This window comes from Anolis sagrei, chromosome 3 (genome assembly GCF_037176765.1).
Source record: "Anolis sagrei isolate rAnoSag1 chromosome 3, rAnoSag1.mat, whole genome shotgun sequence".
Classification (NCBI taxonomy): domain Eukaryota; kingdom Metazoa; phylum Chordata; class Lepidosauria; order Squamata; family Dactyloidae; genus Anolis; species Anolis sagrei.
Window position 1 is genome coordinate 90,058,672 of NC_090023.1, and position 27,368 is coordinate 90,086,039.

Genomic DNA, 27,368 nt, shown 5'->3' on the forward strand with positions numbered 1-27,368 from the left:
GCTTCTTTAAAGCAAGGACCAGTAGGAAGTAGTCTTTGATTTAGAGCATCTACATGAGCAAAGAACAATGTGTTTGTTTAACTGAATATTTCCATACCTGTCTTGACGGCCATATGTTGAGAAACTTTAAACTCCTTTGGTACTGCTTGGGCAGATGTGCTGCTTTTCACACCTTAATAAAAACAAGTTGTGAAATGTCATTTTATAATTATTATTCAGTTCAGAAACAACATTTACAACTATAACTGTGGTTAGACATTCTGTGAAATACTAAAGTCATCTCTCCACATCTGGTTTTTATCTTTGTGGACTTGATTGTTTGTGGATTTGATGAAAAATATTGTCTCCAGTGTGACTCTGTGGCCAATTTCCTTCAGTCATGCTGGAAGACCTAGATATTTCTACAGAGAACAACTTTTCTTCTTATCTTTGGATTATGTCAAGGGCTGAGGTACACATCACAAGGCAAATAGAGGTGGCATAAAGCATATGTAAAACACTCATTTTTTCAAAATACATTTATAGCTCATCTTTCAAATTTATATATGCAACTAATTTATTTTGTGTCAAAAGTATTGCATAAATAAATTAGTACAAAACTTATAAAATAGAGGGAGCACAAGCAGCTTAATAGTTTTAGAACAAAAATGGGCAACAGCCACCACATTGTCTGTAGGTTTAAATAATTATTCCTCTGTGTATGATGCAGGGCATTGCGGGCAAGCATACAGATGTGGAGTTGTTTGTTCTGCTTCACAGTCTCACAGGGTTCTTCTAGGTAGTACCATTTTGCCAGATTGTCTTTTGATCTGCCCACTCCGCTTCTGAGTCTGTTCAGGAACTTCCAAGTTGCCCATTCTTGGTTTGTCCCTGGAGGAAGACCCTCCCGGGGGCCATCCAATTGGGATTTCCTGGTTTAGCTGCCTAGAGGGATACTCTTGTTGTTGCTGGGGGAACATTAAGAGGAGTTGTGGTTCTCATGAAACTCTTCCTTGATTTGGGTATATTGGAAGGACGCTGATACTATGCAGTGGATAGCTTTCACAGTGTTCAACCTTATTTCTCTCACAGTTGGCAGCAACTTCCCATCACACATCTGGGGAGGGGGGCAATGCCAGCTAGCTTATAGAATCTATCAACAGGTGTAGGTTTGTAGGTTTTTTAATTTAAAAAAAGGCTGCAATTAATGTGATTAATGTTTTTTCCAGGGAAGAACAATAACCTATTTCTCCCTGTAAGTTATCTAGCCATCAGGTGCTGAATCTGGACTGTGAGGAGAAAAACGCAACTCATGTAGGGGGAAGAACAGGCATTATTCTCCAGTGACATCTTTACAAGCCATCTATATGAGTTGAAATTACACAGAAATTACACATAAAGGTCACTTGCATTTTACTAGAAGAATGTAGCTTTGACCCATCTAGATATTCAAACTGACATAAGAGGAGATGCTGCTCTTGTAAGAAATGTAAATGTAATTATCTTTTAATAATGTTATTTGAAAATCTTGTAACTTATATATTTGGCAAATGTTTATGATTCACAACAGTTTGTTTTTCTTCAATTCTGTATCATTTGAGAACCCTCATAATTTGTTTTTCCCTACTCCATAGTGATGCTATTGGATAACCGATTCAGACAAAATTGATTTTCCTTTGCTGACAGAAATTATATAAAATATCTATTACCACCTGAAACCTAATTCATTAGGAGGCAGTAGTTTGATATTGTACCTTGTTTGTCATCCTTAATTGTGTCCTGTGTCAGGGGGACTTTATCAGGCACCTCTTCAAGTGGTGTTTCCTTACAGAGAAAAGAATGGGGGGAAATTAAAAAAGAAAGGAAAGGAAAGGAACAGAAGGAGGGAAGGAGGGAGGGAAATTGAGACAATCACACAACCTACAAGACCAGTTGTTTAAACAAGCCAACTAAAATCAATTTTCTGGAATACCCTTTAGAATAAAATGCCATTAGGAAGGAATTAGAGTTCTCATTATAAAGTTAAGCTAGGTCTCATAGGAAAACTGGTGGTCTAAATCAGGAACGTGAAAAAGCTTTGGAATTATTCTGAAATGTAACATAAAAATGATTGTATGTATGCTAGCTCAAAAATGTTTAATGGGGTTTATTCTCTAGCAAGCATGTTCAAGGTAGAAGTCTTAATTCTCTTCCTCTTTACTTCTTCCTATATTGGTGATACAATATAGTGCAGAACTGGAAAGACTGTTAAAAAGAGTGTTTAAATCAAACAATTTGGATGAAGTAACATTTGGCATGTTGGAAAATTCTGAAATGGATAATCCTGGGCATATACGGCCATTTTTGGTAAAGAAAACAGAATTTTCAGCACCAAAAATGTTTTGGAACATAAAATTCTAAACATAAACCCCCACATGCTAATTTTGCATGGAGCAAATTCTGTCTTGTTAATGGTCTTCAAAAACCACAGAGTTCCAAATGATTTTCTCACAGGAGAAAAAAAATGCCCCGCTAAAATGACGAATTGGTTCCTGCAAAAAGAATCACCGTTTTAACATGACGGTAATATTACTGCAAGAACAGTATAATGTCAACCCATACTGAAGAACTGAAACCTATGCAAATTTCCTAAGAGTCATCCAAGTGGAGACACTGTTGATACACAAGTAGTCCTGTATGATAATTTCATATTCTGTTACTTTCCAGGTTATGAATCAGTTCTACAAGGATCATTCCAACAGATTATCTTGTATTTCTCCTTCCAAGAGATGACAGGCATCCTCCTTAACTTTCTTTTCCTCTGGTAGGCCTTTGAGAATTTTTTTCAGGGAAAAATAACTCCACTATTCATTCATTCCTGCCTTTCTTCCAACATGAGATCCAAGGTAGCATAATACTCTTAAAAGATTTCAGTAAAACAACTTCAAGCACAATTCTATCAAGCTTCTATCTGTAAACACTAGTTAAAACTGTAGATTAAAAGCAGTTCTAAAAACACATATAAACCATAATAAAATAGAAACAACAACAGCCCGCCTATTAAAACTTCGTCTACCACATCATATAAAAAGCCAGAAGCCCACTTAAATTAAAAAAGGTATTTCCTGCTTGCAGAAAGATGGCAGGGAGAAGTCTAAAGACAGCAAGCGGAAATTCCATAGCCTGTTTTTAACAAACTTTAAATTTTGGATAGGAGCCCCCAGTGATGCAATCATTGTGCTGGCAGGACTGCTGACCCAAAGGTCAGTGGTTCAAATGTAGGGAGCAGGGTGAGCTCCCGTCTGTTAGCTCCAGCTTCTCATATGGGGACATGACAGAAGCTTCCCACAGGGTAGTAAAACATTCAGACATCCCCTGGGCAAAGTCTTTGAGGACGGCCAATTTACTCACACCAGAAGCGACTTGCTGTTTCTCAAGTTGCTCCTGACATGGAAAAAAATTGGATGGTCTTTTTAACTTTTGTATGCTGTCAATTTTTAACTGTATTTTTTCCTACCACATGCAGCTTTGAGTCCAAAACTGGAAAAGAAAAGGTGGGATATAAATACTAATGATCATGATAATAATTATAATGGTGATGATAAAATCAGCAATAATAATATCCTGTTGATCTGCTGTCTAAGCACGTTTTAGCTGGATATTGTTCCAGTAATGTGTTTACAAACACATGCTACAATTAAACATTTTTAACTACTCTTCATACTACTGATTTTGTAATAATGCAGCAGACAAAGAATTTCAACAGAAACACAAAAGAAAATTAAAGTTACATATATCGGATAATGCAATAAATATGAAACATAAAAATGGTCACCAACTGGCTCAAGAGATGCTGCCTCAAAATGGATCAATGGTTCTGAATTCTTTGGATCCTCGCAGACAGTTTCAAGCTGAGTGTTTAAAAAAATAAAAAGAGGAGGGAGAGAGAATAGATGCACATACAAATCAATCTACAGCAATATACATTTACATCCACACTTCCAAATTTAGATATCCAAGGATTTATCCAAAAAATACATTCAATAATTGTAACAAAAAGTTTAGCAACAAATCATTCACTGAAACAAGATACCCTAAATCTCAAATTTTATGTATTCCAGGATAAAATGAGAAATAATTTCTAAAGAAAGAGAAGATGAATGTCTGGTCAGGTCTCATTACCAAATTTTCCATTTTTCCATAAAGCTTCCAGAGTTGCAACAAGCAATATTCTCCAATTTTTGCGATACTGAAACATTCCCCATTAGCTCATTCTCCCAACTCAAATCTATTAAACTCATACAAGTTTTCTGTGTACTCATACCAAGCAGAGCCTGCTTTCAAGAGCGGAGAAATTCCAATACAAAAGGTAATTCCAATGTGTGCATCCTGCCATAAAAAGAATTGGAACAACTAGGTCTGATGCTCCTTCCTTTGCTTTTGTTCTTTTGTGTTTGTGAAGTAGGGACTGTGTCTGCTTCATTATTAAATCAGATAGGATGAAAAGACTTGCTTGCAGTTATAAAATTAATACAAAATTTATATATTTTGATGAACATAGAGACAATAAGAATAAGTAAAGTATTAGTTTAAATTGGTAAGCGAAAGACATGAGGATTAGGGTTTTTTTTACCTCAGTTCTGCCGAAGTCCCTTGTTTGTTGATTTATTGACAAAGATTCTGAATAAGAAGTCACCACGCGATCACTTTTAGATTTGAAAGAACCTAGAAGGAAAAACAGTGAAAAATAATCAATCTTTGTATTAATCATAAACATCCAGAATGAGCAATGCAGCTTCAACTCCATATTTGTCTCCCACCTGAACAGTGTTTTGATTTTTGATATTTTTCATGCGTACATTAAAGTTGTCTTAAAAACTCCAAGAGGTAAAAACTAAATGACTCTCGTGTTGCATTTCAGCTGAAAATGAGGTAGTATGAGTTTCTAAGGGGGAAAACATTAACTATTGTGCCTGTCACAATTGTTTACTTAATCTACATTTTCCCCATGAATTACAATGTTTCTTGCCTTAATCTGCAGAGGCCTGAAAACTCAGTAGAAGGTGAGATAAAAGGTGTCTGCAGCTACAAAATTCACACCCACAATGTGCACTTGATCTGTATGAAAAACATGTAATAAAAATGTTTTCATAAAATCCAATATAGGGTGAAAAATATGCTGCTACAAAGCACTGTATATCCCAGCTCTCTCCAAAAAAATAAGAGTTCCAAGGTTTAGACTGCTCTAACATTCATCCTCATTTTAAAATCCCAAAACAGCTGATGGAGGAATGTAAACAGATGGAGCCATGGACACACAGGTGGCTAAATGGAAACACTATTGGAAAGCAATTCCCATGAGAACTCTCTCCAACCATTTTTTTGTTCCCATTTCCTATGTATTACAGAAAGGAAACGGCACTTGAAATTACACAGGAGACACCAGCATGTCAGAGGCAAGTGACTCCAAAGAGAAATTCAAGAAGGCAAAGCTAGAGCACATCCAGACAGCACTTAAAGTGTGTGCCCTCCTACATTTTCATGTGGGGCATCTAAACAATGCCCCACATAAACACAACTGCATTCGGCACAAAGCAGAAAAACCCTGCTTTGTGCCAAGGTAATCTGTCACTATGGGTGGAGCCTGGACTGCCCCTTCAGAAGTCCTGGGACTTTTGAGGGCGCTGTCCACACAGCCCTCTTGCGTTTTTCAACCTCCAGGAGGCTAGAATATCCAAGAGGGCTCTAACCACCTCCCCTCCCCCCCCCCACCAGAAAAGTGCTTTAAAATAAAATCCATGCCAGGAGAGCTCTGGCAGCACTTTAATTGTGGCCAGATAAGTTATTTTTTAAAAAAATGCCATTTAAAGGCATTTTAGGATGGCTTGGGGGCTGTCTCCTGTCTTCCGGGAAGGTTCTGGGAGGTCATCTGGACACCTCCCCCTCTCTAGAAAAGCACGCACTTTCTGAGAGGGGTATGGACTAGAACTCAGAAGCAATCACATTTATTTATTTATTTATTTATTTACTATATTTGTATACCATCCTTCTCAGCCCATAGATGACGCAGGACAGTTTACAGAGGCAGCAATTCAATGCTCACATCACCATAAAGACATTTAAAACATTAACATATAATATAAAATCATAGCAAATTTATAAAACATAGAGCATTTACGTCTCTTAGTTAAAAACAATGTTCCAGTCTCGTCATCCAATTGCCCCAATTTCCTATGTCTGTTACACTACATTGCTCAAACAACCAAGGAAAACAATGCTTGCTCAAACAACCAAGTCTTAACCTTTTTCCAGAATGTTAAAATGGAGGGGGCGATCTAATGTTCCTAGGAAGGGTGTTCCATAGCCGAGGGATCGCTACTGAGAAGGCCCTGTCTCTCGCCCCCACCAAACGTATTTGCAACACAGGCAGGATCAAGAGCAGGGCCTCCTCAGATGATCTTAAAGTCCTAGATGGTTCATAAGAGGAGATGCATTCAGACAGGTAAGTTGGGCCAGAACCGTTTAGGGCTTTATAGGCTAAAGCCAGCACTTTGAATTCTGCTCGGTAGCAAACTGGCAGCCAGTGGAGCTGGTGCAATAGAGGCGTTGTATGCTCCCTGTATATATTTCATATTTCAATATTAATTTCAAAAATACGTAGTAAGATTTTACATAGGATTTGTGCTACATTAGAACAGTAAAGACAAATATCACTTAAGTAAAATAAACATTAAATATTAAATAACAAAAAAGTGTAAATACTATTTATTTTATTTATTTATTTTTTAGAGCTTTTATAACCCAGTCTTCCCGACCTCCAAAGAGGGACTCAGGGCGGTTCACAGCAGGAAATTCATACACAAATAGAATAAAAACATAACAACATCGTAATACATTAATACAAATACATTAAAATACAGATCATACAATTACATAAGGCCAGGTCGTCAGAGTAAAAACACAAATTCATCACTATCCGCCAGTGCGGTCAGCAGTTATTGACTCAATCATCATTCTGCAAATGCTTTATTCCAAAGCCAAAATTTTACCAGCTTTCTGAAAGTCAGGAGGGAAGGGGCAGATCTAATCTCCAATGGGAGAGAGTTCCAGAGCCGAGGGGCCACCACCGAGAAGGCCCTGTCCCTCGTCCCCACCAGACGAGATTGCGAGGGTGGTGGGACCGAGGGCAGGGCCCCTCCAGAAGATCTTAACAACCTTGATGGTTCATAGGGGAGAATCCGTTCGGACAGGTAAACTGGGCCAGAGTCATTTAGGGATTTATAGGTCAGCACCAGCACTTTGAATTGTGCTCGGAAGCTAACTGGCAGCCAGTGGAGCTGGCGCAGCAGAGGAGTAGTATGCTCCCTGTACCCCACTCCTGTTAGTAATCTGGCTGCCGCTCGTTGGACTAGTTGAAGCTTCCAGGCAGTCTTCAGAGGCAACCCCACATAGAGAGTGTTGCAGTAGTCTATATGGGATGTAACCAGAAGGTGGACCACCGTGGCCAAGTCATACTAAACTAATCTGGGAATCTGCTATTGCAACACATCAAATGAAGTGGTTTAAAACCAGTATAAAAAAGATTAGGTCATTTAACAAACACAAATGCTCCCAGATTAAAGGGCTGTCTGGAACCGCCCCTAGAGGCACCAGGAGTGAGGGAGAGATGATGACAGAAAATCTGCTTGTGCACACTTTGTTATATTTGCATCAGCACTGCAACTTCAGCAAAATGCTTATGAAGTGCAGCACTTCTTGGAGAATCATAAGGGAAAAAATTAAAAGAAAACTTCTGGTAAATGTCCTGCCATACCTTTGGCAGTTCTCTTCAATCCACATTAACCAAATCTTTCTGGACTCCATGGAATTATTTCCCAGGCCTGAGAGCTCCATGTATGAACTTTGCTTGAGGTACTGGGATTTTCAGGATTAAGCAACTGTATGGAAGGCCCCACAGTGTGTTGCCATGAAAATCGCTCTGTATTTGAGATATATTCATTCAATAATTCATATTCTAAGACAGAAACTATATATATGCAGTTTGTAAATTTATGATGACCTCAAGTACGCATGTTAATATTTATTTAAAAACAATAATAGAAATCTGAACTACAACTCCAAACAAAGTATTAGAGTTTAAATATTAGAATCTAAGTAGTTACCCTAAAGGCATTGAGTCCCATTTGATTTTAGAAGTTAGCAGGGTCATCCCTGGTTAATACTTAGATAGGAGATCACCAATGATGGTGGTGTAGGCATTTCAGGAGAAGGAACTGGCAAAATCACCTCTGAGTATTTTTTACTTAAGAAAACCTTTCATGGAGGCACCATAAGCCAAAAGGTAACTTGAAGACACATGGACACAAGCTCTAATTTTGGAGCACTTGCGATATACTATATAATATTTTGTGATTATATTGCTATAGTGTCCCAGGAGAGAAAAACTTGCTACCTGTGGGATGAAAATATGGGAAACCTTCTAAATCTATTATCAGCCAATAAAATAAATTTTATTTTATTTTATTTTTAAGCTAACAAAACTGTTATAGCTTTTGTTTTTGTGGGTCTTTCTTTTCTTTTCTTTCTTTTTTTGCTAAACTGCCTGTATTAATCATATCATTTAGACACAATGAAAAACCCTGTAATTTTAGAGCTGTTTTCCCAAAACGTCAGCAAAAGACAAACTTCACTTAAAAGGCTGTTTAATCCACTGAAGCAGATCTTCTGTATGAAAATGAAAACTTCACCTGCTTGAAGATAGTCAGGGAGCAGCGTCTCTGGCAAGGTGTCTGGCAAAAGATAACCATTCTTCCGTGCAACAACGAGGTGGAAGGCAGCGCAGAACTCTGCTAACGTCAGTGCTCCATCACGATCTACGTCACTAAGTTCCCTGCAAATAATATATTTGTGAGCAACCTACCTCAGACCATTGTTTTAGCAAAGTGTTTGTTTACACACATTAAACCTAACTAGTGGGAAAGAGGAAGTCAACAAGATGTATTGGTTTGAGTGCTGGATGATGCTGGAGATCAGGGTTTGAATCCACACATAGAAACCCACTGGGTGATCTCAACCAAGTCACACTCTCTCAGCTTCAGATAAACAAATCATGCCAAAAAACACAGTGAAAGGTTCGTTTTTAGGTTGTCATAAGTGAGAAAATAACTGAAAAGCACACAGTAATAACAACTGGGAAAACTATTTTCTAGGTATGGATTTTTTTTCTTTTTTAACAATACTTTCTTTCTATTTATTTGAATCTGATAACAAAAGCTTTACAATATTTTTGTGTGATCAGTGCCTTATCTAATGTACATACTGCAACTAGTCATTCACAACAATGTTGGGATAAAGATTAATGTTTGTACAATTCTTACACATTCTTCTCCTACCATGTAAATGTATAAAATATCTGCCAACTAAGGCAACTTCGAGACCCGATGGAGTAAACCAAGACATAAAAACTATGTTCTCTTTATGTATGTGTATGTACTGCAGTTCCAAGACTGAAACCTAAACGCGTGAAATTGAGCATGGGTAACTAAAAGAAAGCCTATTTAAAGTTTTAAAAGAACTGATTTCATTTCAATAGATAATTGCTAGTTGGTGATACCTAATTGAATCACTATATAGCAAGCACTTGACTCCTCAGGAGTAAGATAATTCACTGGAAATAAGAAGGTTTTAAAAAACAAGGGCACATCTACGCTATAGAAGCAATGCAACTTGGCACGACTTTAACTTCCATGACTCTTTGTTATGGAATTGTGGAAGTTTTAATTTGCACTCTTCATCAGAGAAGACCTGAAATGGCAGGAAAAGAGATTCCACCGAAACATTGGGAAGAACATCCTGATGGTGAGACTAGTTCAGCATTGGAATATTCTTCTTTGGAGTGTGGTGGAGTATCCTTCTCTGGAGATTTTTAAAGGGAGGCTGGATGGCCATCTGTCTGGGGTACATACAATCAATTGTATGTTCCTGCATAGTAGAAAGGAGTTGGACTGGATGCCCTTGTGGTCTCTTCCAACTCTATGATTCTATGATCTTGCAGAACTACAACTCTCATTACTCCATAGTACTGAGCCCCCGGTGGCGCAGTGGGTTAAAGCCCTGTGCTGGCAGGACTGAAGACCGACAGTCGCAGGTTCGAATCCCGGGAGAGGCGGATGAGCTCCCTCTATTGGCTCCAGCTCCTCATGCGGGGACATGAGAGAAGCCTCCCACAAGGATGATAAAACATCAGAAATCATCCGGGTGTCCCCTGGGCAACGTCCTTGCAGACGGCCAATTCTCTCACAACAGGAGCGGTTGCTCCTGACACGACCAAAAAAATAAAAAATAAAATAAAATAAAATAAAAAAATGGGACATCACAACAAAAGTGGTGCCATACTACATTATTTCTACAGTATAGATGCACCCCACGAAGCCCCCGGTGGCGCACAGTGAGTTAAACCCCTGTGCCGGCAGGACTGAAGACCGACAGGTCGCAGGTTCGAATCTGGGGAGAGGCGGATGAGCTCCCTCTATCAGCTCCAGCTCCTCATGCGGGGACATGAGAGAAGCCTCCCACAAGGATGATAAAACATCAAATCATCTGGGTGTCCCTTGAGCAACGTCCTTGCAGATGGCCAATTCTCTCACACCAGAAGCGACTTGCAGTTTCTCAAGTCACTCCTGACACAACCAAAAAAAAAAAAAAACCCACAAAGCACCAATGGTGAATCAAATGCTTGCAGCTGATGATGAGACTACTTGAACCAGTGGCAGGAATCCAGACATTGTTGGATTGTGACTCTCAGTGGTCCAACCACATCTGGAGGACAGGAGTAATTCCTATTCCTTCCAGCCTTTCTCATCATTGAAAGGGTGTAGATCTCAATTTTGTCAACCTTTCCTATTTCTGGTGCTGAACAAATGTGTGCATATGTACACACACATCTATGTTTACTGAGAGAATGAAAATACCTTCTGCCTGATATGCAGAGGAGGAGACAAAAGAAACAAAAAGTCTGAATGAGAAAGGGGTGGTGGGAATGAAAAAGACAAAAATGAACAGGAAATAAAAGGAGTGGAAGATGCAGTTTCATAGTGTGAGACTGGTTAGTTTTACTTGGAATTTTAGCCATGCCTTTTGGTGCCATTTACAGTGTTAGTTAATCTGGATTTCCAGCTCTGATTAAAAAACGAGAGTAAGGTTTTGCAGAACATGTAAAATATGCAGTTGATTTTTCTGCTCAATTATTTCAGAAGAAACAAATCTGTTACAATTGGCAAGTTTCACCTATACAGCACCTAATTTTTTTCCAGATGTAACAGAGTCTGTAGAGAAGTTCAATGTTCCCTGCCTAAGAAAGGGACAGTCAGCTTCACACAGGACAGAGCCAGCCTGGATCTCAATGGAAGTTACTCTGCTGCTGCTGTTATGTATTTGACATGTTATTGTCTGTGTTTTACTGCCCTTTATCTCTAGTTCCCACATGGCCAAGAAAGGGAGACACTTATAGCTGCACCGAGATCCTTCCAGATCATCTTAACTGTCAAAAGAAGTAATATCTAAGACAAAATGCAGGCCTGTGTTTATAACATCATTACTTTTTTTCCTTCCTTATGATTTTTAACATCTCTGCCTGATGAAGAAGAAGCTAGTAATGCTTTAAAAATTTTGCATGATGTATTTCAAGCTTGGTTCTTGTAGGTTTTTCAGGCCGTATGGCCATGTTCTAGAAGCTTCTAGGACATGGCCATATAGCCTGAAAAACCTACAACAACCCAGGGATTCCAGCCATGAAAGCCTTTGACAATCCATCTTTCAAGTTTCTTATTTGAGTCAATAAAGGTATCACTGCTTTGTGGATTTTATTGAATTTTTCTATATAACCTATATATATGATCCTGAATATGGATCTCATGCTGCCTTTTGCAGTTTCTGGACAATAAGTGAAACAACAACTGTAATTGACAATTTTCGGTCTTTGAAAATTAAACTTCAGAGTGACCCACTGATGGGCACAGCCATTAAAAGGTTATTGTGACAGTCCTTAATTGTAAATGGCAGAATGGGTGTAGAATATCTTAAGGGACATTTGCTTCTTATTTTCTTTTCCTTAGGTGGGCACCAGTGAGTTGTTGTTGTTGTTGTTGTTTTTGCAGTGAGAAATGTTATTTCTTACCTACATGTGGAAACAGGAAGGTGGGGAGTTTGGGCTTTAAGTCCATGTACAAGGATTTAAGCAACAAATACATGGAAATGTAAAAAAGAAGGAAAAAAACTCCTATGCCTGGTAAGAAAAAGACCGGAAAATCAGAAAAGAGTAGAGAGAAAGCAGGAAAAAACACTGTGGTAAGATAAAAGATTCTGAACTTTGAGGAAACTGGATATGTTTGCAACAGCCAAATACAATTTCCCAATATGTAGACTCTTCGTTATATTTTTGGTTCTGATTGCCCCTAGACTCTTCATTATATTTTTAAGGTATTTTAATATTGGTTCTGATTGTCTTCTTCTATAACTGGGTAATGATTTCTCTTAGAAGTTCAGATATAAAAGTAATAGGATTCAAATAAAAGTTAGCTCAAACAGGGCCATCTGAAATGTTTGCGGAGTATTTTCTTTAAAACATTGGGGTCAGGTCTCATTAGGAAAGTATTGATGAATTATGCAGCTGAACTTATTGAAGAAGTTGGCTACTAATTAGGTCTCACTTGACAAGCTCAGCTAGAACTGAAACTTAGGATGTTATCTTAACCATTCCTAATGTGTGTTTATCTTAATCCAATGCACAGAAGTATCTGGATCCACCAAAAAAATAATTAGCACAAAAGTATTGTTGTGCTAATTACATTCTTAAAAATATCCTTCAGAACATTTCCAGTATGCATCACTATTCAAATCTCCCTAGTCCTGCTGAGAAGGAACAGCATCTCAACAAAGATAACAAGCATAATAGAAAGATCAACATACACCCTGCTGTGCTTGGACCTCAAACTGTTTTTATAAGGGCAATGACTATGATTCCTTTAGAGGGTTATTTGAAAAGTATGGAGAACTTTTCAGTAACCATGAGACATCTGTATAGTTGCGCGCACACACATACACAAACACAATTCTGAATCACAAAATCATACTTACCATATATGTGAAAGCTCAGGGATAGGAAGCTTGGATTTTGTGAAGAAGTTCTTAGCTATAGAACCTGCTAACAAAGAAGGGGTGAAATAATAAACAAGTTCTATGTATTTTGAACAATAAACAAACAAAGAGGCAAATGTTCACAAACTTGTTAAATTTATACAGATGCTCTAGAACAGTAGTTCCCAACTTTTTTTTTACCAGAGACCACTCTCCAACATGAGTACCAAAAGGGTTACGAATCAGTTTTTGGTGAATTTTAAATTCGGTTTGGTTATCTGGGGTGCTGATTCAGAAAATTGCATTGGATAGACCACATCAGCTCTAGTTTCTGATACAGGACATATGCCATCTGGTAGTTGCCATGTGCTCGCCCACAGAAAACCATATTTCATAATCTAGAACTGATGTGGTCTATCCAAGGGGTCGGGGCTGGTCAGCGATAGGGAAGGAGTGTCTGATAGCACAAAAGAAATGGAAATAAAATAAATAAATAAATAAATAAAGAAAGAAAGAAAGAAAGAGGAGGCTCGCGGACCAGATTTTCATGTTTGCAGCCCACTGGTGGTCCACGGCCTGTTAGTTAAAAACCACTGCTCTATAGTAATGCTCTTGACTGTCCATGAGATGCAGAAAGAAAGAAAGAAAGAAAGAAAGAAAGAAAGAAAGAAAGAAAGGGATTAATTTTGGCTATGGTTACTCTATATTAGACCTGTTGATTGGAAATTTTCTGTTCTAATATTCTGTTACTTTGTTGTTGTATGCTTTCAAGTTGTTTACAGCTTATAGCAACCCTAATGAAAAACTTAGCAAGAGTCAGAGGCTAAGAGTACAACTTGCCCAGCATCACCTGGTGGGTTTCCATGGTTGAGTGGCAATTCATATCATTCTCCAGAATCAGTCCAAACCTCATACTATTATACCACACAGGCTCTCTATTTTGTTACTCTTCAACCTGATCAGGAACCAAAGGTGTAACTAGTTAAAATGGATGGCAGTGATCCAGTTCATGACAATGCCTTGAAGGCATCAGATCCTCTCAGATCTTGGAAACTAAACAGAGTCATGGTTGATAATTACATGCATGGAACCACCAAGAAATACCAGGTGCTGTAGATTAATTATCAAAGGAAGACAGCAAATAACCTCTAAGTATTCATTGTATAATAAAACCATAAGAAATTCCTTATGGTGACACGCAAGTTGGAGACACGCAAGTTGGAGACATGCATACATATACAGGCACATAAAATAGTGTTTGGTGATTTTGATGTGACGATGGAGGCAGTAAATCAATTCTGGCTTATGATCGCTATTTCAAAGGAGTTGTCCAATATGTTGGATTTATACTGGAGCAAAGGTTAAGCACTTCTTAGATCTCCTTTAATGTTTATACTAAAGCCCAGAATAGACTCATTATATTATTATCACTGGTACCACTAGCTGCCTGATTTTTTAGGAAGGTACCTGTTTGTACTTGGGATTTTGTTTAGAACTGACACACATTTAATAATTCAAAATAATGCTAATATTATCTCTTATAATTTTAACCATTGTTTCATTTCTATATAAAGACAAGAATCTCCCTAAGAGTTTTACAGACATTTGTTCCATGTCTGCGATGGGCAAAGCGTGGCCTGCAGGCCACATACAGTTCTCAGGGCCATTTTTGTGACCCCAGGGCTGTTTTGTGGTCTCTAGGGCTTTGCAGGGATTAGATGTTTCCAAAAGATTTTTTGGGGCAAATAAAATAAAATGTAAAAATGCCACAAAGGAATGCAGAGGGCATTTCCACATGTTTGGAGTCCACCCCAAGGTTAATGCTGCACAGTCTTCCACAGTTGCCCGTCCATGATGTACACCATCAAAAAGCAAGGGCATCTGCCTTAAAAACTTGGGATAAATAAAATTGGAACTTCAGCAAAATGCTTATTGTTTTTTTAGAGTAAAGATCTAAATGCTGCAATCATCAAACAGCTCTGGAAGTCAGAAGCACGTTTAGGCCTGGTGTAAATATCACCAGAAGACTGGGGAATGAGTCTTCTCTTCTGTTTCACATATAGGCTATTTTCTGATTTTGCCACAATAGAAAAAAATTCTGTACTCCCTCGAAGCCAGGATTTTTCTTTTAAAAAATCCTGGTTCATACATCACAACAAACACGTATAATAAATCAGGAAATAAGTTACAAAGCAAGACTATGTCTTTATAAATAAAAATGCGGCAAGGAGGGAGGTCAAGAACAATTGAGTTAATTGCTTGTTGAACTGGAAATGTGATTTTTGTACGCCCCCCCCCCCCCAAATCCTCTTTAACATAAATTACATTATTGCTACCGTTGTCTGCCCTTCCTTGGAGCAACATCTTGCTACTTCTCTCATACAAAAAAACCCCCAAGAAAAATGTCTATTGAAGAGACAACATCAGAGATGACCCTGAGATGTCTGTTCAGTTCATTACTGTTTTTCCTCCAAGAAGATAACCTGTTAAAAGAATTTCAAGTTTACTGTGGTGCATAAATTGCCAATTGAGTGTTTTTCATTCCACAAGTATATTTATTATGCAGAATTAAAACAAGTAATTGTTTAAGATGAAACTTAATCTCTCACACAGGCAAGTCCAGTTTCACTTTCCATCTGCAGCTCCCCTGTGCCTCATTAAATCTGCAACAACCTTCTAGGAAAGATCACAAATGCAGTTGTGAAAGGTAGGAATAGAAAGAATATTGCAATTAATGTTTCTCTGGTTGGAAAACAGGTTTTTCTAACAGCTAGGAAAGAAATTAAGAAGGAATAACAGCCCAGTGAGAATTTCTGCACAGAAAATATTTTATGTGAGCAGAAAATATGTGTTTTTCTCTGATGAGGGATTCCTTTGCAACACTTTTGGTACATCTGAATACAGAAAAATGTTTCAGAGGAACATTCACTTTCTCCTGCTACTGGAAGAACACTACTGTAATTTGTCCTTGTATGTGAGGGCAAAATATTTAAAGGTTTACATTTTTACTATCTACCACTTCAAGTTAATTTAATTCATTTTAATTTAAAAGCATGCTATGAAAACCATGTACACATCAAATATTGGAGCCCCCGGTGGCTCAATGGGTTAAACCCTTGCGCCGGCAGGACTGAAAGACCAACAGGTTGCAGGTTCGAATCCGGGGAGGGTGCGGATGAGCTCCCTCTGTCAGTTCCAGTTCCCCATTGCAGGGATATGAGAGAAGCCTCCCACAAGGATACATCTGGGTGTCCCCTGGGCAACATCCTTGCAGACGACCAATTCTCTCACACTAGAAGCAACTTGGGAGTTTTTCAAGTCACTCCTGACACACACAAAAATCAAATATTTGGTGCAATGCAATACATATCAAAGACCTGAATTTCTTTCCTTATACTTCCTACCTATTACCCCAGCCATCCCTCTAATAGGCCCTGGAAATGAGCACCCACAGACCTGTACCTGCTATTGCTGTTAGCCTGTTATAGCACTGTATTTAATTCCTGGTCCCCTCATATTTTGAGCTTGCACTCAGCCTCGGCCTGGCCTTTTAATTGCTCTGAACAGGCAGAATTATTTTTAATATATATGTGTATGATTGGGATAATTTTATGCTTATGTTGTTTTGTTAACTTTGTTATGCTATTTACTCTGTATGTTTGATGATGTTGCTTGGAAACTGCTGGGGACATAGAGCGGTACATAAATCAAGTTTTATTACTATTATTATTTCACTGAACTCAGTAGGATGCAAAGACATCTCTCGATCATGTTCATCTGATCAAACTGTCCGATCTAAAATGTAAATCAACATAGTCATCAATTTCATTTTTTTATTATGTCAGTTACCAATGTACTTGCCACTGCCCAAAATAAACACAAGAGGATTGTATTTTGTCTATGTGAATTTGGTTTTAACCTCCATGTCTTTCAATCTAGCCTCCCTCAGTGTGCATGCCACGAAATTACCTGAAATGAAAGAATTCAGATCAGGTTGTAGGGACTTGAACTGGTTGATGTAATATTCCCGTTGTTCCTCTGTGATCCTCCAGGGGTCGTCCGGGTAATTACTACTGCTGTCCTGTGGTTCCCTCTCGACTGAAAGAGACTTCAAACAAAAGGGCAAAGTGTCATTTGGAGAGGTACAGAAAAGGCTGGGATTTCTGAAGTTTCAAAGCATTTGTCTCACTTTGTTCTGACTCTATAGTTCTTTTTGAAAAATGGAGGGGAAGGGACTGAACTTAATGACAGTACTGTTGGGCTTTCAAACATTGCTTTACCCTCAGAACTACAGAAATTCTACACATATAAAACCTAAAACCTATTTAAAGCCATACAATTTGTCAAAAATGTGTGCCACAGTTATGTACGTACTTTAGAGGCATTCAAAAAGTGCTTTAGCAATCTCATCTTTACCAGTATAATTCTGGGCATGAGGTATCTTCAGAAAATTGAATGACTGTACTTTGTAATCTAATGTGAAAGAATGTACTCTGTTTTGCAGGGGGAAAGTGCTTTTCAGATTGTGTTTCCACTAAGGATGTTTTGCTCTTTTAAAAGGAGGAATTGCAAATATTGACACAGGTGAATAAACTCATGACTGCATTTTGGGGGTAACAAACTCTCAAATTCAGTGTCTCAACATTTAAAATAAGAAAGACAAGTATTCCATCATTCCCCCAGAATGTCACTCACATTGTGATGGATCACTGCTATTGACAGTAGGAACTACCAAAGAAAACATGGACCAGTATTGGCTTGTGTTTTAAGACATCTGAACTTGGGAGAAGCTTGTGGGATGTCATGTTTCTCAAAACATTAGGTATCTTGATATGTGTCACTGCACTTACAAGGAGATGTTGGATAATACATCAAGCAAATGGGAGCAATAAACCAGGATATTTGAGTTTCTATCGACAACAAACTTGAAACCCCAGTGGTGCAGTAGGTTAAAGCGCTGAGCTGCTGAACTTGCTGACTGGAAGGTTGGCAGTTCAAATCTGGGGAGCGGGGTGAGCTCCAGCTGTTAGCCCCAATTTCTGCCAACCTAGCAGTTCAAAAACATTCAAATATGAGTAGATCTATAGATAACGTTGGGAAGGTAACGGTGCTCCATGCAGTCATGCTGGCCACATGACATTGGAGGCATCCATGGATAATGCCGGCTCTTCATCTTATAAATGGAGAAGAGTGCCACCCCCAGAGTTGGACATGACTAGACTTAATGTCAAAGGGAAACCTTTACCTTTACAACTAACTAGAATTCTTGAGATTTCCAGTTTGTTGTGATATCTGAGCATGCCTATTGTAGCTGGATTTACACTGCCCTATAGCCCAGGATCTCATCCCAGATTATCTGCTTATTTCCGATGATCTGGAAGTGCAGATTCATATAATCAGTTCAAATTATATAATCTGGGATCAGATTTTGGGATATAGAGCAGTGCAGATCCAGCCTGTGTGTTGATTTTCATCAGCTACAGCAATAACCAGCTAAACAGAGAATTCTACAAAGAAGGGGGAAGAAACAACTGTCTCAAATGGAGGTTCAATACATCATTTCACTGATGGTGCACATTGTCAAGAGGGTAGGACAAGCTGCACAGAAAATCCACACATACATTAAGTTTGCTTAGGAAACTTCTGCAACAGAATCTGCTAATAAATTCTATATTAAATTCTACTTCCAGCAGTCAAAAGATGAACAAGAATTTCAATCAAAGCAAATTCTCATATTGTGCGTCAAAGAAAAATAGAAAGAAGCAAAACCCCACCCCCGGGCTGCCCCTTTCTCTGGTTGTAATCTTCTTGAAATCTCCCAGGTAGCAAGTTTTTTTTCAAATAGCTTTCTGATCCATTCAAATTTCACATAAAAAACAAAAGCAAGTCTGCAAGGTAAGTTGCTTTTCTTCTGACCAACACGAGTTCTGCTTTGAGAATTCCTCATCTTTGTCCTTGATATTTCAAATGCATTCTAGATTTTCTCACATGAGGGAAATCACACATAGAAACTGTTTATTGCATCTAAAGATTAACTGGAGAGTTTGGCTTTGTCTAACACACACTGTCAGCCCCCTACAATTGCAGATTTAACTTTTACAGACTTGATTATATCTCTCTAGAAATATCTAGGTACTCCAGTACAATTCTTTGATCAACTTCTGGTGGAGGTTGACTGAAGTCGCAATGGAGGACCTAGAGATATATTTTCATGTTTCATGGTTTTTCACCTTTTGCAGGATTGTGGCTCTCCAACAGATGTGAAGATTGAGTTGTTGTAGGTTTTTTTGGGCTATATGGCCATGTTCTAGAGACACTGTTCTAGATGTGAAGATTGGTGGAACTCTTGTCTTTTTTTGTCTCTATTCAAAATAAACTCAATAAATGTTTTGGGCAATATGAGAGTCTTTGAATCATGTCAGCATCTCATATAGAGTACCAGAGGGTTAAATATTATAGTGTTCCTCAAGGTGTGGAGGAAGGAAACTATTACATCTAAAGATGATAAGAGAGTGGTACATCTAAGGTCGCGTTCTTGTTTAATGGCCACTGCCAGTCTTTTGATCGGGGGAGAGGGATTCCCGTCCAACTTACCTGTCTGAGCGTAGAAGCCAACTAGAGTTTTAATATCTGCTGGGGAAGCCCTGCTCTCGGTCCCACCCCCTTCGCAAGTGCATCTGGTGGGTACAAGAGACAGGGCATTTTCAATGGTGGCCCCTTGGTTGGGGAACTCAACATCGGTGACATTAGAGTGGCCCCATCCCTTCTGGTCTTCAGGAAAAAGCTAAAGACCTGGCTCTGTTCAGGCGTAGGGTAACACGGAATTCGACCTCGACCTAGCAACTTGAATAATGGCTATAGGAAAACCAAGAAGTATGGAAACCATGACTTGGCACTCTGTATGTTTCAAATCTGTTTACTGTATTTATATGTATTAAGTGTTTTATAATTTAATGTGGTTTGCTTACTGCTATGGGTGTGATGCGACATTGATTTTTTTGCCGGAGTTGGTAAGCCGCTCTGAGTCCTCTTCAGGGTGAAAAGGGTGAGGTATAAATAAAGTAAATAAATAAATATAGATCTACAGGAGGTTGTCCAGAACCAAGGTGAACTATTAATCCATCTAGTCCAGAACTGCTAAGAATTGAGTAGCTGTACTTCTCCAGGCATCAGGCTAGGGTTTTCCTGTTCTTTCTAGACAGGCAAGGAATTGAACTTAAAACAAGATCAGATAAAGTAGATATCAGTGAATATGGGTTTTTACCCGAACAAGACTGGAATGTGTTGGTAGGGATTTGGAGCCATAGTTTCCTGATGTTAGTCCATCTTGTTGCTGACTAAGAACTCTAGCTTCGTAGGAACCTATGTAAAATTAATGAGAAATAAGTAAGAATGTTTACTAGGGTAGTGCAAAATCAACATAAAAGCATAGATAAGCAAATTCATGTTAAACTATTAAGTTCCTTCATCAAATGCTACTGGTCATGGCACACTACTAAAATTGGGAGGCTTTGTGTTAAAACCCCAAAACAAATGGAAGTCCAAAAATTTCAAGAGTGCAGCAGTCAAGGCAAGCCCAAATCAAACATGACTGCATATGTTCTGATTCCCATTCATATTTTTCTACAAAATCAACTCTTCCCTTCACAGATGCAATCCCTCTCTGAAAATCAATTTCTACATGCCTATTAAGAAAAAATGTACATCCAATTAACTTTATTCTCAAGGAATAACTGTCCATAGCTGTTTATTTATATGATTATTCTACTCCTCTCAGAAACACAAGATAAACTGCAGTCAATCCAGGGCAGGCTGGGCTAATGGATAAAGCCCAAGTGCTGGGTCAGGGAAATAAATTCAAAGCAGAATTGGTCACTTTTACAGTACAGGTGGTCCCCAAGTTATGAACAAAATAGATTCCGTACATTTTTCTTAATTTGAATTTGTATGTAAGCCAGAAAAGGTACATTTTTTGTGTCACTTTAGCCAAAATTATTTTTTTTAGCTTTGGATAGCATAAGGAAAGCTTAACACCCCTGTTGTATTTGTTTTGCTGTCTATGCCCCTGTTCAGAAGATTTCACCTCACTTTCTGTCCCTGTGATAGTTGGATTTTTTTAAAAAATGTGGCTTGTTGTGCAAACCACGATTGGTGCTAAAGCTTCAGTGCAGACGCCTTTCCCCCATGGTAATAACTCTTTCAGGAGTGAATTTCCCTTCCGAGGGGTAGATTTCTCTCACTTCCTGTTGTCTCAACCCCGTACTTAACTATGAGTCATTTATAAGTTGGATGTTTGTAACTCGGGGACTGCCTGTACTGCCTACATTAACTGATAATAATTCTCCACTTCAGGAATCTTTCCCGGCCTTCCCTGGCTTTGTCAGAGATTTAATGTGGGAAGTCCTACTTGAAAAATAGGTGCTTTATCATTCTATATATAGCACACATGTTCTCATCTGATTCTAGTCAAACCAGATTTGCAGGTTTCTGTAGAACTAAAATGAACCAGAATGCCCTGAAGAGTTATAGATGAGTAACACATCTCCTTCTAAGATTTAATTCTTTACTTTCCAACATCTTGCCAGAAGGTTCAAAGAACTTCCAACACAATGTGAAGTGGGGGGAGCACAGTGTTTACTTTTTAAAACACAACCACTGTTGGGTCACAGAGACACAATCAGAGACAGGGCTGTTGTATCCAACTTTAAACAATCGTGTGACTTGTGCACATTCCAGGAAATATGTGTTTCCAGTCTTATTATGAAGCACCTTTCGCTATCTTTAGATTGTAATCGGCTGTCATAAAATGAAATTATTTTTAGATGGTGCAAATGACCTTTTAAAAGAACAGTGTATTAAGTTGTGCTACCAGTCAGATTGTCTACTATAACAGGCATTGGTTCTCCAAGGCCTCAGGTACTGTTATTTATAATCCATTATACTGGAAACTTAGGAGATAGCCAACAATACTATTCTACTAGCACAAATTATACTATTATCCTTTAAATTAACAAAAACACAAATCAACAAAAGGTTTGTAGTTTAAAAAACAAAGTTTGCTCTGAGTTAATTCATCATAAATGCAGCAAACTGGTTACTAGATAAATTTAAGTATTTCATTCTAAAGGTCAACATTGGTATTCCAAATCAAATTGATCCAGTTTATCCTATCAATATGAAATCTGTAGGGCCACATTACACCATGTTTTGCTAATATAAACAATATCAACTCAAGTGGGTTTTTTTGGAAACAGTAATGATTTTAAGTATTCATGTGTTATGTTGGCATGAGCCTTCCACTTATTCAGTGGAAAAGTGGTTATGTAGTATCAAGCTGGAGATGTACTGAAATAATAAAGGTAAAGGTTTCCCTTTGATACTTGCTATCAGATAATATACACAAGATGACCAGAGTTAAAAGGCTGCTCTAAAGTGTATATATGGATCGTAAGCTGTGGCTACACGCAGAATTCAGAAAAATTGCATTTTGGAGGATACGATTCCAGGAATCCACAGCAAACATGGCCAATGGTCACAACTGCTGTGGGATTTTGGAAACAGAGGTCCCTCAAAATGGAAATTCTCTACGATCTCAACACAAGACTCAATGATATGATTAGCTGGTACAGGCACTAAAGCAGAAACCTTAAATTACCACTTCCATATTCTGAGGAGTGAGACACAACTTAGAAACTTCTTAATGCTTTTGTTCAATGGTTGTTGTTTCAAAGTACATGATTTGTCTGGCTTTGGTTCAACAGCTAGGCTTCAAAACAAGAAGTTACATGCATAGGCTATTGGCCTTCTGCTTTACATTGTATTGCCACCCTCTCATTGCTGTAGTGATTAGATCAGCGGTTCTCAGCCTTTTTTGAACAGGGACAACTTTGACCAGGGACCACTCTCCAACATTAGTATCAGAAGGGTTATGACTAAATTTTTGGTCAACTTTAATGTCAGTTTGATTATTTGGGGGCTGATTCAGAAAATTGCATTGGCTAGACCACATCAATTCCAGTTTCTGATAGAGAACATATGCTATCCAGTAGTGGCCATCTGCTTGCCCACAGAAAACCATATTTTAAATAAGCCTTGGTACTATAAAAGGATTTGCGAGACCAATCGCTCTTGTTGCGAGGTGTAGTAATGGTGAGGTTGTTAACCATATTTTAGTTCTTGTGGACTACTGGTGGGAACTACTGGATTAGATGCTTTTTAAATTCAGTCACAAAAAGTGAAAATAAAATAAAATTCTGCATCCCTAGGACAAGAAAATCAAGTGAGAAACTCACTCTGTACAAAGGAAGATGTACAGCTCCTTTGGTATAAGTTCATTCTCAAAAATTCATATAACTATATAGACTAGCGCAGAGATGAATTCAAAATTAATGAACAGCTGCTGTTGTTGATAAAGTTTGGGTTTTTATATGTAATGATAATAGCATGATGCAAGATATGCATAGTAGGAATTTGAGTACAAAGCGTAATGTTAAATAATTTAAATAACTCTGATGAGAATCAAGAAACATGAATCTGAGGGAGTTCCTCTGAAAGAGGATGCAATTATCCCACAAAATAAACAGCCTGATTCTGCAAAAGATGCCTCCTCTTACCTCCTTGCTGCTGCTCCATGCCACTTCTCAATATACCATAGCCATAACTCAGGGGCATCCGTTGGTAGCTGGATGGAGAAGCAGGGGGTGAGCCAATAGGAGACATAGGGGGAGACTGGGTTTCTTGCTTGAAGATAAAAGAAATAAAAGATGCTACAGGACAACAGAATTCTGGTGAGTCCAGAGGCACTGTGATTTAAATACAGTCATCCCTCTACATTTGTAGTTGACTGAAAAAATAGGCTCCCTAGAGTAGAAACTTGTAAATTTTTCATTTTCATAGTTTCCTCCTTTCTTTTGAAATTGTCCACATGCTTGTGGATTTCAATGACTTCTCTGTGTAGTATGACATGATAGTTGTTAGGGTGGTCCAGAATTTCTGTGTTCCCAAATAATATGCTGTGCCCATTATTTCTGAATACAGAAATGCTGGACCACTCTAACAGCCACCATATCAGACTACACGGAGAAGCCACTGAAATCCACAAGCATGTGGACAATTTCAACAGAAAGGAATAAACCATGAACATGGAACAATGGCTACCAGTATTAAAGATTCCAAAATCTGGACAGTAAATAAAGAACAACACTAAAAAAAACTGGGGAATTCTAGAAAAGAAACTATCAGGGCCAACTAACACCTCCCAACAAAGAATCTCCCCTGGCAGGAAGCAGCTAAACTTTATAGCTGCAAGGCCATTCAATGCTAATTAAGGTGGCCAACATTCATACTTGCCTCCAACAAAGGGCAAGAGTTCTTTCTCCCACCCTGGACATTTTACAGATATATAAGCCTCATTTGCCTAGTTTTGAACTGACCTCACAATCTCTGAGGATGCCTGTCATAGGTGCAGGTGAAACATCAGGAGAGAATGCTTCTAGAACATGGCCAAACAGCTCAGAAAACTCACAGCAACCCAGTGATTTCAGCCATGAAAGCCTTCGACAACATATTTATTTGTTTGTTTGTTTGTTCCAAATGCAAAGAGGGCCATAACAAATCAGATTTGTTTTATGGTATAATTCCTGTACTGAGTCTCTACCTGCTTCTCTCCTTCGTCCAACCTTCTGAAGCAGTTTTTTTCAAGTGTTGCATGAGGAATCTGAAATTTAGTTCCTGGGGCTTCTGTCGGATGACTGTACCTTGTTTCACTATCCGTTTTCAGTGCCATAAATCGAGGCAAAGGCAATTCTTAAGTAAGAAAAAACAAAAACAGAACTTTTAATGAAACAATAGTACACTAAAATATGTTTCCCATAGTACCACATAAAACTTTCCAGTATATTCCATTTTATTAATGTTTAAAGAAATATTAGTGGATAATAAAATTATTATTAAACAATATCCTCATATACATGTTTGCTTTTATCAGGCACGGGCAAATTTCGGCCCTCCAGGTGTTTTGAGTTCAACTCCCACAATTTCTAACAGCCGGTAGGCTGTTAAGAATTGTGGAAGTTAAAGTCCAAAAAACCTGGAGGGCTGAAGTTTGCCCATACCTGGCTTATATGCACATAATATCTTAGTATAAGTATCCTAATACTAAGATATTAGTATTAATATCAAGATACTAGTAAATTAGTATTTCTGGGTATCTCCACAGCTTGAAAGTAACACATTACATGTAATAACATTGCTCTTTACTAGGCCTGGGTAACAACGCAAAAATTTGTTTCTAAAATCGATTTGTATTTGGGGTTTTTTTTTGTTTCGATATTTAAAATAATTACAAAATTTTCCTTTTAAAAAGTTCGATATTTACGAAATTTCGTAAATGGTAAAAAAATTAACGAATCGATTTCCGAAACAATAACGAATCGATTCGTTAATGGCGGACGCGACCGCGAAATACGCTAAAAAACCTCCAAAAACTTCTGAAGCTTCCCTCTCCCTCTGTTCTTGACTGTTGGTGTGATATTATAATTTTTTTTCACTAATTAAACCATAAAACTGGCCCAGACATGCGGAAATAATAACGAAACGACCTCAGAACAATAACTAAACAAATACAATAACGAAATACGAAGCATTTACAAAACGTGTTTAAAAATTCGTTTTTTTTAATGATTGCTCCAGAATGGTTCGTTATCGTTTTGTAATTGGAAAAATTAACGAATTATTAACGAATTACGAATTAACGAAACGAAACCGCCCAGGCCTACTCTTTACTTCTGTAACAGCAGCACAAAGTAATAATAATTTCAGGACATAATGTAACAATGAGTAATGTTGCTAATCCCCCAACCTCTCCCATGTAACAAATAACAATTACATATTACTTGGGGATGGGAGAATACTTTAGAGCCATTTTAAGATGATTCACTTCCCCATCTCAATTTAAATAAGTTTCTTACTTTATTTGAAAAATAATGAAAGATAAAAGTAATGGAAATGTGATAAGCAATGCAAAAAGTCATGTACAAGCAAACAGAAAGCTGAGTAATAGGCTAAACTGAAATGAAGTTAACAATTCCTTTTTAAATACAACCTTCCAGGCTCTGAGAACATGATTGCAAATCTTTAAAAAGTCCATAAAGACTTGTTTTCTATTGGATCTTCTTATACAGATTCTACTGGGTTGTTACATTTTTACAATGGTTCTAGTTATATTTATTTATTGGCTGATAAATGAAATCTCAATATATTTGTTCCTACTTTTTATGTAAGTGCTGTTGTTTTCAAAGTTTATGGTTCTATAAAATTAAATTATATCATGTATTGTATTGTAAAGTTACTTATAGTACATTTCTGGAAATCTCCTGCAGAGTTTTCCACTTTAGGCTTTATAACATTTAAAAATAATTAAATGCAATTAAATATAATGCCACCTTGAATTTCGGTTTAGGAGAAAGGTAGGGTATAAATCAAAATAAATAAAAATACAATAAATTTCAGAAATTAAATTAGTTTCATCTTGTGGATTACCATTCTGAATGCTTTCTATTCGTATTGGTAGACCAGATTGTGCAGCAGCGATTAACTTCAAAGCAATATAAAACTGAGTTCGACCAAAATAACCGACACGTTTAGCACCACAAAGTTCTGTAATCTGAAAGAGAGAAAATGTGTGTGTATATATACATATATCACATTATTAAACCAATGTTTTAAAAATGTAAAATTATGAAAGAGTGAACATGTACCTTATAAAAGAAAAACAGCAATTTTGTGAACATAAAATAAACGGTTGGTAAAGACATCTGGTCTACATTCTGTACCCCCAAAAGTTGTTGCACTGAATATAGAGAAGAGATAAAACTTTCCCATATTCTCCCATTCATCCTTCAAGCGCTTCTCCCTTCCTTAAGCATAAAGATATATTAGGTATAGATTTAGCTATACCTAATATATTTTTACACATTCTTTTATTCATCCTTGCAGGGAAAATCTGAATAGGAACCAGTCAGAGCATATGGAAAAGTTAAAATGAAACAAAACCAAAACAGATGTCGGGTTGTCCTAGCGTCCCACCAACAATCAACATCGAAACAGGATGAAAATACTTTTTCAAGAGCAAAAGAAGAACAGTTTCCATCCTCTCATAAAAAGAGTCCTGTTGCGAATAGGGGAACGCATTATGTCAGATGATGGGAATATCTGGAAAAGCTTATTATCTTCTACAACAGTGGTTCCCAACCTTTGGTCCTCCAGGTGCTTTGGAC

At 37.9% G+C, this 27,368-nt stretch overlaps 1 protein-coding gene across 5 annotated transcripts in view; it reads right to left on the reverse strand.

The window, feature by feature from the left end:
• REPS2 (RALBP1 associated Eps domain containing 2) overlaps window positions 1-27,368 on the reverse strand; it is a 104,766-nt gene that overhangs the window by 44,246 nt on the left and 33,152 nt on the right. For 2 of the 5 annotated variants that reach the window (XM_060770039.2, XM_060770034.2), the window contains exons 2-12: window positions 26,632-26,755; window positions 24,749-24,897; window positions 23,706-23,832; window positions 20,357-20,454; window positions 17,062-17,200; window positions 13,093-13,156; window positions 8,706-8,848; window positions 4,592-4,683; window positions 3,798-3,869; window positions 1,734-1,803; window positions 98-172 (exon numbers count right to left, since the gene is read on the reverse strand). In XM_060770039.2, coding sequence (XP_060626022.2) covers window positions 98-172; window positions 1,734-1,803; window positions 3,798-3,869; window positions 4,592-4,683; window positions 8,706-8,848; window positions 13,093-13,156; window positions 17,062-17,200; window positions 20,357-20,454; window positions 23,706-23,832; window positions 24,749-24,897; window positions 26,632-26,755 — 1,153 coding nt within the window. Of the gene's footprint in view, window positions 1-97; window positions 173-1,733; window positions 1,804-3,797; window positions 3,870-4,591; window positions 4,684-8,705; window positions 8,849-13,092; window positions 13,160-17,061; window positions 17,201-20,356; window positions 20,455-23,705; window positions 23,833-24,748; window positions 24,898-26,631; window positions 26,756-27,368 lie in introns of those variants that run through there. The other 3 variants (XM_060770040.2, XM_060770036.2, XM_060770038.2) reach the window with 2 other exon arrangements.